Source organism: Microtus ochrogaster, chromosome 16 (assembly GCF_000317375.1).
Source record: "Microtus ochrogaster isolate Prairie Vole_2 chromosome 16, MicOch1.0, whole genome shotgun sequence".
In the NCBI taxonomy this organism is placed as follows: Eukaryota; Metazoa; Chordata; class Mammalia; order Rodentia; family Cricetidae; genus Microtus; species Microtus ochrogaster.
In genome coordinates, this window is record NC_022018.1 from 56,487,983 (window position 1) to 56,500,531 (window position 12,549).

General features: G+C 50.3%; 2 protein-coding genes across 3 annotated transcripts in view; both read left to right on the forward strand.

Annotated features, from left to right (window-relative positions):
- Tmed9 (transmembrane p24 trafficking protein 9) overlaps positions 1-1,440 on the forward strand; it is a 6,023-nt gene extending 4,583 nt beyond the window's left edge. Inside the window, exon 4 of the mRNA XM_026782931.1 lies at positions 455-1,440. Coding sequence (XP_026638732.1) covers positions 455-728 — 274 coding nt within the window. The 3' untranslated portion in view covers positions 729-1,440. The remainder of the gene's footprint in view (positions 1-454) is intronic.
- A 1,954-nt stretch (positions 1,441-3,394) lies between these two features.
- Positions 3,395-12,549, forward strand: part of B4galt7 (beta-1,4-galactosyltransferase 7) — a 10,410-nt gene continuing 1,255 nt past the window's right edge. Inside the window, exons 1-5 of one of the 2 annotated variants that reach the window (XM_005355251.2) lie at positions 3,395-3,517; positions 7,648-8,010; positions 10,665-10,890; positions 11,755-11,838; positions 12,110-12,214. In XM_005355251.2, coding sequence (XP_005355308.1) covers positions 3,468-3,517; positions 7,648-8,010; positions 10,665-10,890; positions 11,755-11,838; positions 12,110-12,214 — 828 coding nt within the window. In that variant the 5' untranslated portion in view covers positions 3,395-3,467. The remainder of the gene's footprint in view (positions 3,518-7,647; positions 8,011-10,664; positions 10,891-11,754; positions 11,839-12,109; positions 12,215-12,549) is intronic. The other variant, XM_026783130.1, reaches the window with a different exon arrangement.

Below are 12,549 nucleotides of genomic sequence, written 5' to 3' on the forward strand. Positions count from 1 at the left end.
TGCGCCACCATCGCCCGGCTAATTTTCCTGATTTTTAAATGTTGACAAAATGCTGTGTGGTGACAGGCATGGTGGCGTACACCTTTAATCTCAGCGTTCTAGAGGCAGAAGTTGAATCAATTGCAGTTTGAGGCCAGCCTGGTCTGTATAATAAGTTCCAGGCCAGTCAGGGATACACAGTAAGACCACATCTTGAAAGAAAACAATACAAGCAAAAACAACAACAAAAGTATTGTGTAAACCAAACAGTCTGAATATATGACGTATATGATCTTGAAGGAGCAGATTGAGAGACCTGGACAGAAGTCCACACTAAGCACTCCAGGACACCTCTGTCCCTTGGGGTTGTCACCACCACCTTACTTCTTCTCTAGGTGTCAGGAAGGGTCAAGTGAGGACTGTAGCTGACAGATGAACAGACAGACTTAGGAGAAATGCATTAGCCTGCTGGCAGTTACCTGCCTGTTGATGCTGAAGGTAGTCCATGCAGAGTGGGTGGTCCTGGGACATCCTTGCAAGCTGGGAACCCAGTGGCTCTAGCAGTCCTGAACCTAAAACTTGCTATCATTCCCCGACAGTGGCGGGAGGAGCGCTTCCGACAAACCAGTGAGAGCACCAACCAGCGAGTGCTGTGGTGGTCCATCCTGCAAACGCTCATCCTTGTGGCCATTGGCGTCTGGCAGATGCGGCACCTCAAGAGTTTTTTTGAAGCCAAGAAGTTGGTGTAGCTGTCCCAAGCCTCGCAGGCAATCTTTCTTCCAGGCTCTTGGGAAGGACCTCCTGGAACTGGCTCCTCTGTGGGAGGAGGACTGGTTTTCAGCCGTAGATGTTCTGGAGGGAGAGGGACTGCAAGCATGCCCTCGCTGCTCAGGCTCCAGCCGAGGACAGTACTTGGCTGGCTAATGCTGAGTGGGGGTGGAGGGTGGGACAAGCCCTCCCCACCTCCACCTCTGGACCTTTCGCAGTAATCACTCAGGAGCTGGTGATGCCCTTGGTGTCTTAGATTCTCAGTGTTACTGATCAGGGATGTGGGGCTGCTTTCTGGGGTAGGATTGGGAGGGAAGTGGGTGGGTCAGCCAGCAGTTTTCCTTCTGTCTTCCTTTGGTACATGGGATTTTGAGCAGGTCATGGTGTATCAGTGCTTGTTATTCCAGGAACTTCGCTTTCCTTGCCTTTGACGTAGACCAGCCTGCTGATCTAGGGTGTATGTGTGTTGGTTTAAGGGTGGGGTAGAGGGATTGCAATGCAGGAAAGGGGCCCAGAGGTTGACTTGGGTGTCTTATAATTGTCCTTTCTGGGGTTTGAGCAGCTGGCAGCACGCCAAGCAGAGACTTTGGTGCTGGTTGGAGACGGAGCCTGCACTAAGTTACTGAGTTTATTTTCAATGAGTTCGGGTTTGTTACATTTGTTTTCCCAATTAAAAAAAAAAAAGAGAAAAAATTGTCCTGTGTACAGTTAACTCTCAGCGGGTATGACAATACATGGACTTGCTGGGTGGTGGCAGCGCACACCTTTTGAATTCAAGGCAACTTCATCTACAGAGTGAGTTCCAGAACAGCCAGGGATACACAGAGAAACCCTGTCTTGAAAATGAAAAAAATTAAAAATAAATAAAAATGAGAGAGAGGGGGGAACCTCTTGCAGTGGACACAGGACTTCACATTCCAGGGTCACTCTCCACCTGTGAATATCACGCTCTCTATCCCTTGCATGTTTGCTTGTAGCAGATGTATGGTAATGAGTTTGTCAAAACCATTAACAAATTGTGAGGTTGCTGGTATTTTACTCCTAGTTTTTGAAAGGAAGACCTAGAGTGCATTCTTACCATAATCATATCAAGGATGTTCACTATCAACATGACATATAACTGAATGCTGTGATATAAAATGGGTTCATTTGGGTTTTATGTAAAATTTAATCTCTTGAGATACTGAAATCACATGGCCTTGTATCACTGCTCCTCCTCGGCCTTACCTATCTGGTCTCCACAGGAAGTCAGCCCTGCCTTCAAGGTCGACCACATCAAGAGCGGAATGCTGAGTTTGTGGTGTAGAATGCAGAGTCACAGGGTGGGCAAGGGTTGTGTTGCTTGTGTCAGGGCCTAAGAGGGGAAGGAGTTGAAGACAGCTGACTTCTCACCAATAGTGGAGATATCCTGAAGCAATGTGCTTGAGATTATAGATGGTGGGTGGAAAAGATGCAGACAAGCCACCTGATTAGCCTGCGTTTTCACAGTGGAAACAGTGCCTGCTCGTAAGGACTGAATAAAAGGGTGCAGTAGTAAAGAATTAAGGATAATGACTGCCAACTGGGCAGTGGTGGCACACGTCTTTAATCCCAGCAGAGAGGCAGAGATAGGCAGATCTCTGAGTTCGAGGCCAGCATGGTCTACAAGAGCTAGTTCCAGGACAACAGGCTTAATAGATATTAAGTATTTATTAGGATATTAAATTTTGCTTGAAGAGCAGAGGTCAAGTCCAGTAACTGTCTCTCTTTTCCCAGGTGAAGGCTGGCAATGGGTAAGGGTGATGGAGTGGATATAGTCCCACAAAGATGGGGCAGATAGGGAGCTCGGTCTCCTGCTCATTGTTTCAGCTCTCGTTAAATACTGAACAAAGAAAGCATTTATATAGTGGTGACTGTGCCAGGCACTGCACCAAATCTGTTTACATTTTCTACAATGACCATACAGAATGAGAACAATTTGGGCTGGAGAGAGATGGCTCAGCGGTTAAGAGCACCAAGTGCTCTTCAGTCGTCCTGAGTGCAACTGCCAGCATCCACAGGGCAACTCACAACCATCTCGTAATAAGATCTTGTGCCCTCTTGGCCTGCAGGGACACATGCAGGTAGAACACTGTATACATATACATAAATCTTTTTTTAAAATGAGCAATTTATATCCCTAAGTGGTGAAACAGTTCCAGAAAAGTTGACTTGCCTCAGAACATAGTTGAATTGTCAGAGAGGGCTTGAATTGCAATGAGGCAGTCTTCAGAGCTCAGCTCCTATTTGGTGAGTCTACCGAACCCAGCTCTGAATCTTGAACTGGATCTCCCCGTGCTCCAAGTTTATGTGCTTATTCTTCTGGGCTGACAGGAATGCTGCGATGCTGCCAGCTTTCCCTGGGGAAGAGGAGGAAGCTGCTCCTTATCCCAGAAGTGCTGATCTGGAGTGCACATCTAGTCCCAGCTGTGCTCAGCTCGTTTGGGGACCCTTGGCCTGGATGAGGGGAGGAAGCTGCCTTTTTTGTGACATCTAGTTGGTCCCTGAGACCCGCCGGCGTGTTTCTCCTGGCAGCAGAACCTTCCAGGCGGCGGCGCTGGGGTGCAGCCGGCCCGGCCGGAGGAACGGACCTGACGGACCGCGGGGCGGAGCGGGGCGGAGGCGGAGACGCCGCGTAGGCCGGGCAGGCCGGGCGGCTGGGCTGGGAGCTAGAGCTCCATGTCCAGCCGTGTCTCCCCACGATGTTGCCCTCCCGGAGGAAAGCGGCGCAGCTGCCCTGGGAGGACGGCAGGTGAGCGGCGGCGACCAGTTGGAGCCGCGTCTTCTTGGGTGCCATTCTTTTCCTGAACGCCGATAGAATCCAGGAGCCTGACGCGGCCGCGTCTGCGGTTCTGGGGGTCACCCTGAGGGTCTCCGGTTCTTGGGGAAGGCGTCTTTGGCATTTTCGCATTGACTGCATGGCTCTCTTTCTCTGCCAGCTTCCATTCCGCACGTGTGACCCTCGGTTCCTGTGTCTCGGTTACTCTCTCTGTGTCTTCCTCTCTGCCCTGATCTCTCTTTGTGTTTGTTCCTCTATTTAGTCTCTTTCTCCCATGTGGTGTGGTGTGGTGTGGTGTGGTGTGGTGTGGTGTGGTGTGGGTGTGTTTCTCTCATTGCTTCGTCTGTTTTCCTGTGGCACGCTGGTTCCGTTCACGTCTTACAGAGGATCTCTCTATGTTGTTGCACTGAGTGTCTTTATTTCTTTTCTGCCTGCCCCATCACATCCTTGTGACTTCAGATCCTACCTTCCTTCATGCTTCTTCATATTTTGCGGTTAGCCCGGAAGATCACACCAGACAGAAGCTTCCTATGTTCTCTGCGTGGTTGGTTGGCCATTGCCTGGCTTTTCCTAGACACACCCATTAGTTCATTTCCTGTGCTGTGGTACTTGCCTGGGTCCAGCCTCGAGTGTTAGGTGGTGAGTCTGGCCCGACCTGATGAGTTTAAGATATTTCTCCCAGAAGCAGAATAGGGGAGGTGATTTATAGATTAGATTTATAGGGACAATATACTTCAGGCTTGAAATATGCTCCCCTCGGGGCTGGAGAGATGGCTCAGTGGTTAAGAGCATTGCCTGCTCTTCCAGAGGTCCTGAGTTCAATTCCCGGCAACCACATGGTGGCTCACAACCATCTGTAGAGAGGTCTGGTGCCCTCTTCCGGCCTGCGGGCATACACACAGACAGAATATTGTATACATAATAAATAAATTAAATAAACATTAAAAAAAGAAAGAAATATGCTCCCCTTCCCCATCCTTCTTCACCAAAACACACCTTAGTAGATATTCATTTAGTGAGTGACACTTTTAGTAGGTATTATAAGATTCGAGTTTAGTGGACACAATTTTTTTTTTTTTTGGTTTTTCGCACAATTTTTTTTTCCAGATTTGGTGTTAAAATGTGACAATAATATGTTGTCCAGAAACATACCACTTAGTTTTTCTGACCTCAGTTTTCCATCTCTGAAGTGAGGAATCATATTATCTACTTGGAAGGGCTCTTTGAAGTTTAATGAAGATCATATATGGAGGAAATAGAGGAGAATTCCCATCTTACGATCCGTTTCTGGAGACTGCCACCAGGTGGCACCAACAATATCTTCTCAATGTTCACTATCATCAGCTTTATTGATAGACTTGGGACCCTTAGTGGATTAGGCCTTTAGAGCACAGAGAGTGCCCTTGGGCACTGTGATCCTCGTAGAAAGGGCAAGTTGGATTGAAGAAACATCCCGAGCAAGTGCATGAAGTGTCCAGTCCATGCCATACTTCTGGATAATGGCCATTGCTTATTCCCCTGAAGGAGGTCTGGTACCCATTGTCCCTCGTCCAAGTCTCAACCCCGCTCCCAGAAAGAGCTCAGAGTGCAAGAAAGACTCTGTAAAGATTCCAGGCTTGTCAGACCTTTTGCAGGTCTGAGCTCTACTGCTCCACAGTGGAAACCATCACCACAAGATGATGGGGGGTAAGTCAGAAAGCCCGTGAGGGATGTCCTACTGGGCAACCTCGTAGCTGCATGTAGGAGCTGGGCCTGGCTTCAGGGCTGCTGGCTTCCAGATTTGCACTTGTGTCTTTAGAGAGAAGGTAGGCGTGGTCGTGGCTCCAGTGTGTGACTTAAAGCATGCTTGAAGTGCTTCAACCCTTCCTTAACTCCTCACTCCCTGACTGGGCCTGAGCTATAGAGAAGAATAGGACACGTGCTGAAAGTAGGCTCATGCAGCTCACCACACATCAGCGATGTAAAGAAGGAAGTGCCAGGTACCCTAGCAGCACAAAGCAGGGAACTTGGTGCAGGCAGTGATGACCGTGACATGGATCTTTGGCCTTGAAAGATTGCAAGGGAACCGATACACGATTAAAATAAGGGGATGTCAAGTAGGAGAAGCAGGTGGGGTGAGAAAGGACTGGAGCAGGAAGGGATGCGGCAAGTGGAAAGGGCCCTTGTCGCTCAGGGTGAGCGGGAATGCTTGTGGAAAATGGAGAGGTGACAAAAGTCACAGGCACTTTGTCAGAGGAGTCTGACTGCCAGACAAGGATCTTGACCTTGTAAACGGAGGCTGGACAGATTGAAAGTGAAGAACAGGGCAATGACCAGGAGTCAGGATGATTGCAGGAGAATTTGGGAGGTAAAGTCCAAGATCTGATACCCAGCCAGGTGGTGGTGGCACACACCTTTAATCCAAGCACTTGGGAAATAGAGACAGACAGATCTCTGTGATTCTGAGTCTAGCCTGGGCTACAGAGTGAGTTCTAGGACAGCCAGGGCTACACAGAAAACCTTGTCTCAAAAAAACCAACCCTGCCCTCCTCAAAAGACTTGATGACTAATTCCTGACTCTTAGCCTCTGAACCATCTCTCCAGCAAAGATTTGTTTATTATGTTCCAATTCCTGACTCTTAGAGTTTATAAAGTAGATTTCTTTACTGGTCACTTGGGCAGTAAGGCAGGAGCAACTGTAGAGGGAACTTTCTTATTAGATTTCCCAGAGCCATTCCTGGTATCCTCAGGAACTTCCAGAAAAGGCAGAGGTGAATTCCACCATTTCTTTTTTTGCTTATTTGTTTTGTCTGCTTTTGAGACAGTGTCACTATGTTACCCAGTTTGACCTTGAACTGGAAATGCAGGCAAGGCTTTCTACCTGTTCTGTTGTAATTGTTACACTGAAGGGCAGTTTCCCAGCATCCCCCAGTGTCTGAGATATTCAGCTGTTTGTCCATTTCTGACACAGCCCTGTCCTCTATCTTTAGCTCCCGTCCTATGGGCTGCCTAGTGGCCTGCCACTGTCCACTATCCCTTTGTCCCTTGTGTTGGGCACTTTTGAGCTTCTTTAGACTAAACGCCAGCCATTTTGCCTGGGGCTTATGTCAGCACACACGCCTTTTGGGGGGCTTTCTGAGTACCTTAGCAGTACGTTTGGAAATCAGTGGATTGAATTTTTCTAAACTGGAACCCCTGCCATTGGCTAAGGACCTCAAAACACTGCCCTAGTGAGAACACATACGGCACGGTGAGTGTGTCCTTTCTCCTGAGTACTCTGACTGGAGTCCTCAGAGTGTGAGAAGTCATGGGAGAACTAGGGTAGCTGTAAGTGGTCTGAGAGTGTCCCGGGGTGGGGAGTGGGGGAGTCGAAGCCTGCTCCCACAAAGTCAGCTAGGTTGAGGGGACGTTAAGAGGAAATGTTAGATGAAAGAAACTGAGACAGAAAACACAGCATAGAATCAGGAGGTCTGTTTGGTCATGTCAAAACAGCCCAGACTTTATTTCAGAACTTGCTTGTATGCAAAAGCAGAAGAAAGCATGGCACAGTCAGTCCATCAGTCAGTATCCAACCACGATTCCTGGCCTTGAGTGAGCGGCCTCCTAACTAACACGTGCTTGCTGCTCGGAAGCAGCCTCGCTTTCTATCTTGATGTTCCTGAGGTTTGGCGGCAGCAGTAGCCTTTCTGCTAGATAGAGTGTTCTTTTTCACGGGCAGAATGCTCTTTCCCATGGGCTAACTCAGAAGTTTCTCACAGTCCTCAAGGTTACTGGAAAAAGCAGGGCAGGCAAGCTTGACCTCAAGTGACTTAAAAGTCAAAACTGACTCCAGATGGAAACTGAGTTGCACGTGGGTTACCCCAGGACAGTAGCATAGGCTAGACCTACAGAGGTAAATGGTCTGAAAGTGTCCCAGGGATAGCACAGGCTGGGCTTACAGAGGTGAATGTGCTGATCATAATTGGTAGTAGCATGAGCAAAAACATTAAACATTGCTTCTGCACTAATTGCCAGGTATTTAGGGAAGGCTAGTCATTTGGCCTTAGAGAAGGAGGCCAGAGAAAGGGCCTTGGAAGGATCTTAGCTGGCCTGTCCTCCTGACCTCCTTCCTGCTCTTATCCTAGGGCCCGGCTGCTTCCTGGAAGCCTCCGGCGGAAGTGCTCCATCTTCCACCTCTTCATTGCCTTTCTTCTGTTGGTCTTCTTCTCCCTGCTCTGGCTGCAGCTCAGCTGCTCTGGAGACATGGCCCAGGTGACCAGGGGACAAGGGCAGGAGACCTCGGGCCCACCTCGGGCTTGCCCTCCAGAGCCGCCCCCTGAGCACTGGGAAGAGGATGCGTCTTGGGGACCGCATCGCTTGGCAGTGCTGGTACCCTTCCGGGAACGCTTTGAGGAGCTCCTGGTCTTTGTGCCCCACATGCACCGCTTTCTAAGTAAGAAAAAGATCCAGCACCACATCTATGTGCTCAACCAGGTGGATCATTTCAGGTGAGGACCTGTCCCTGAGCCAGCTCTGCTGGTCCCAGTGCCTCTCCTTGCCCATGGTTTATTCCTGTTGCTCAGTGGGTTCAGGCCTGTGAGGGGCTACTGGGAGGAAGGGCCCAATAGTGGGAGGAGATCAGCCCCTTTCCCTGGGTATAGTGGGAGCCTTTGGGGTGGGCCCCGATCTGATGTCTTCTCCAGGAAGATCACTGTGGAATAAGTTGTATAAGACCACAGGAAGGAGCGATGGCATAGAGTCCCTGGAGGAGCACTTTCCTCTGCCCCTTCCATCCCCACTCACCTCCCAGCAAGCCCTGTCCCAGTCCTCTCTGCTCCTCCAGGTCAGTGCTCTAGCCACAGGGCGTCTTCTACAGAGTCTGCTCTGCTCTTTTGGTGATTCATGTCATCATGTGAGCACATAAATAATGCGCCCAAGACGATTGAGTGGAGAGTCGAGGAGCTTGCCACCAAACTTGATGAATCCACACGGTGGTAGGAGAGATCTGACTCTCACAAGCTGTCCTTTGACCTTCACCACTCTGGGACTTGCATATATACTCAATTAGTGTTTTAAAAGGAAGAATCCAGGAATGGCGATATACTCCTTTAATCCTGGCACTGGAGAGTCGGAGGAATGGTGGGTCTCTGGGAGTTTAAAGCTAGGTACATATCCAGTTCCAGGACAGCCAGGGCTGCACAGTGAGACCCTGTCTTTAAGGAGAGAGAGAGAGAGAGAGAGAGAGAGAGAGAGAGAGAGAGAGAGAGAGAGAGAAAGAGGAAAAAGAAGGGAAAAAGGCTTCTCTGTCTGACACCCCCCATTGCTATCACCCCACCTTTTTATTCATGACAGGGTTTCTCAGCCGGCAGTGGTTGTGTGCATCTTTAATCCCAGCACTCAGGAGGCAGAGGCAGGTGGATCACTATGAGTTCGAGGCCAGCCTGGTCTACAGAGTAAGTTCCAGGACTGGCTCCAAAACTACAGAGAAACCCTGTCTCAAAAAAACAAACAAAACAAAAAAACAAACCCAAAAAAACCTGAAAACAAACAAAACAAAACAAACAAAAAAACAAGACATGGGGGCTGGAGAGATGGCTCAGAGGGTAAGAGCACTGGCTGCTCTTCTAGAGGTCCCGAGTTCAATTCCCAGCAACCACATGGTGGCTCACAACCATCTGTAATGAGACCTGGTTCCTTCCTTGCCTGCAGTACATTATATGCTTAGTAAATAAATTTTTTAAAAAAAGCAACAAAAACAACAAAAACAAGACAGGGTTTCTCTGTAGCCCTAGATGTCCTGGAAAACTCAATCTTGTAGACCAGGTGGCCTAGAACTCAGATCCACCTGCCTCTGCATCCTGAGTGCTGAGATTATTTTCAATACTGTTTTTTTTTTTTAAAAAAAAATTTTTCGAGACAGGGTTTCTCCGTAGCTTTTGGTTCCTGTCCTGGAACTAGCTCTTGTAGATCAGGCTGGCCTCGAACTCACAGAGATCCGCCTGCCTCTGCCTCCCGAGTGATGGGATTAAAGACGTGTGCCACCACCGCCCAGCTTCAATACTGTTTTATCAGACTTCTCGGAAGACTGCAACAGCCTTCATGAGGTCACGGTGACTCCCATAATCCCAGGCCCTCATTCTCTCCCATCACTGGCTCCTATTAAGTACACTTTTCCCTTCTAACGAATGCCTAACTTCCGGTTTTCTCCATCTCAGTGGCCGACCCTGCTCATCTCATTTCTCCTTGTGTCTCTGATCTCTCATTGTTTTCCCTGGAGCTCAGCGCTCCCCTCCTCTCAGCTGCAGTCTCCTGGAGAATCCCATCCCATCTCATCTCCTGGTAGTAAAACACTGGGAACTCCCTAGTTTGAACATTCATACCCTTTTTTCTTGAATTCCGGGCTTATATATTCTGCCTCCCCTCATGATGAGACCACCAGATAGAGGTCTTAGCAAAGCCCGAGCCTGATAGGATCATGGCTGAATTCCTGATTGCTATTCCCTCAGACCTGCTTTCTTTCCTGTCTTCCCCATTTCAGAAAGTGGAAACTACATACTTCTAGTTACGCTGTCAGACTCTGCCTGTCACAGCCTCCAGGCTGTCAGCAAATTGTGTCTAGAGTCTGCCCACTTCTCACCATTCCTTTTGCTGCCAGGCCACCCCACCTCTCGCCTCTCAGTGTCTGCCTAGTCTCGTCTCTGTACTGACTGGAGCCTTCTGGTGTCTGGTCTTGGTGGCCTTGGAGTTACTCTTCTGTGTGTGGAGCCCTGTCTTCAGCTTCCATATGATCATTCCCTCAGGCTTTCAAGTTCTAACTCAGATATCACCCTGCTACCCTGATGTTCAGACAGCCCTTTGTGGGAGAAAAGCTGCCCACCTCCCCTTCCCGTTCCCTTCCACCCTGTTTGACTTCTTCTTCCTATCCGAAGGCCCTTGAGAACAGGGATTTGTTTCCCGATGCTATTTCTTCCAGTGTGGGTTTGAACAGTTGCGGGCATATACTAGGTGTTCTATAAACACTTGTACAGCAAGCAGAAGGGACAGTGCCCCTATCGTGATGTCAGTGTTGGGTGGTGTCAGAAACTCTCACGCACAGTGAGGGCTAGAGCTAGGTCGATGAACAAGCTGGCTTCCTCTACCTGGCATCATTTATATTGTGTAGGTTCAACCGGGCGGCACTCATCAATGTGGGCTTCCTGGAGAGCAGCAACAGCACAGACTACATTGCCATGCATGACGTCGATCTGCTCCCTCTCAATGAGGAACTGGATTATGGCTTCCCGGAGGCTGGGCCCTTCCACGTGGCCTCCCCAGAGCTCCACCCTCTCTACCACTACAAGACCTATGTGGGCGGCATCCTGCTGCTCTCTAAGCAGCACTACCAGCTGGTGAGGCCCAGCTCTACTCATTTGCTGGGGACCTTCCACCCTGGGTCTAGGCAGTTGTGGGGGTAGAGCAGCCTTCCTGGGGCCCAGCAGAGCGAGTCTTGCCTGAGCCTGACAGGGGACTCAGAGACATGAGGGAGGACAGGAGTGAGCACATTAGCCTGGGAGAGCTCTGCTGTGAGCACAGAAGCCCCCGCGCCTGCTGGCCAGAGAGAGCTGGTGATGTGCTGACTGCAGACTCTCCTTCGGCAGTGTCACTGGCCCTCTTTTCTCTTTACATGCCACTACTTTACATCTGTCTCTCATGTGAGAAGGTTGTGTCGCTACGGCCTGTGAAATGTGGCCCGGCTGGTGGGAGATGGAGCCCCTCCTCCTCAGAAGTCTAGACAGGAGTCCCAAACTAAAGCATACTGGTTCTCGATGGGACCCAGGGACACTCGGGTGAGAAGATTGGAGTGACTGTTCTGTCCTCCATGGCTGCAGTCCCTGAGCAGATGCTAATCAGGGTTGCCCCTCAGACACACAGGAAAGACTGGGCAGAGCCACCGCAGGAGAACAGCTCTGAGAGGAAGGCAGAAGCCGTAGCAGTTGGCATTTTTGCCCCCTGAAGGGAGCTGGCCCTAGAGATACTTATCACATACAAGTTCAAGGGCCTAAGATGTGCTGACCCTTGCGTTCAGCCTCACGTCCCCATCGCAGAGTAAAGGGACCAGCCAGCGCCCTGTATCACTCAGAACAGTCAGGGCAGGAAGAAGAAGGGGGAGTCCGGCTGGCTGGGCTCAGGCTTGATTCTCCTAAGCAGTAAGAGAAAAAAGTGCACCCCTGGGAGGAGGGGCATGTGACAGACACTGCCTGTCTTTGTGTCAGTGCAATGGGATGTCCAACCGCTTCTGGGGCTGGGGCCGAGAGGATGATGAATTCTACAGGCGCATCAAGGGAGCTGGCCTCCAGGTAAGGCTTCTCCCACGCTGCCTGCCCCTGGGCTACATGGCTGTCCCGAGGGTCCCTTACCTTGTTGCACCTTGGGGTTTGCAGTGGTTGCCCTGGTTCTGATCCCTGCTTTCATGCTGACTTGCAGGGCTTTCTGCCAGAGACTCCTGTCCTGCGGGATGGCAGTAAGAGCCTCTGCCTGTGGTAGCCAGTGGGATCCCAGAAGAGTTAGTGGTAAGGACCAAGATGACAAGAGAGGCAGCCTGACCCCTACTTCCTTTGTTTTCCTTAGCTTTTCCGCCCCTCAGGAATCACAACTGGGTACCAGACATTTCGCCACTTGCATGACCCAGCCTGGCGGAAGAGGGACCAGAAACGCATTGCAGCTCAGAAACAGGTGCTGGCCAGTCTCCTCATTGGGGGTGGGGGGACCAGTAGGAGCTAGTAGGCTTTATCATCCCACCAAGCTCCCCTTTGGCCCAAACGGTGCCATCCTCCCAGTGATGGGCATTCTCTGTGGGCACCCTGCCCTGCTTGGTGGCTGCAGTGTGCATCTGGGCCCTGTGGATCAGCCCAGACCTGATCCATATAGGCTGGGTGAGAAGGGTTAACTAAAGGTGCAGCCTCCTGTAGGCTGGGGTGGGAAGGGTTAACTAAAGGTGCAGCCTCCTATAGACTGGGTGGGAAGGGTTAACTAAAGGTGCAGCCTCCTATAGACTGGGTGGGAAGGGT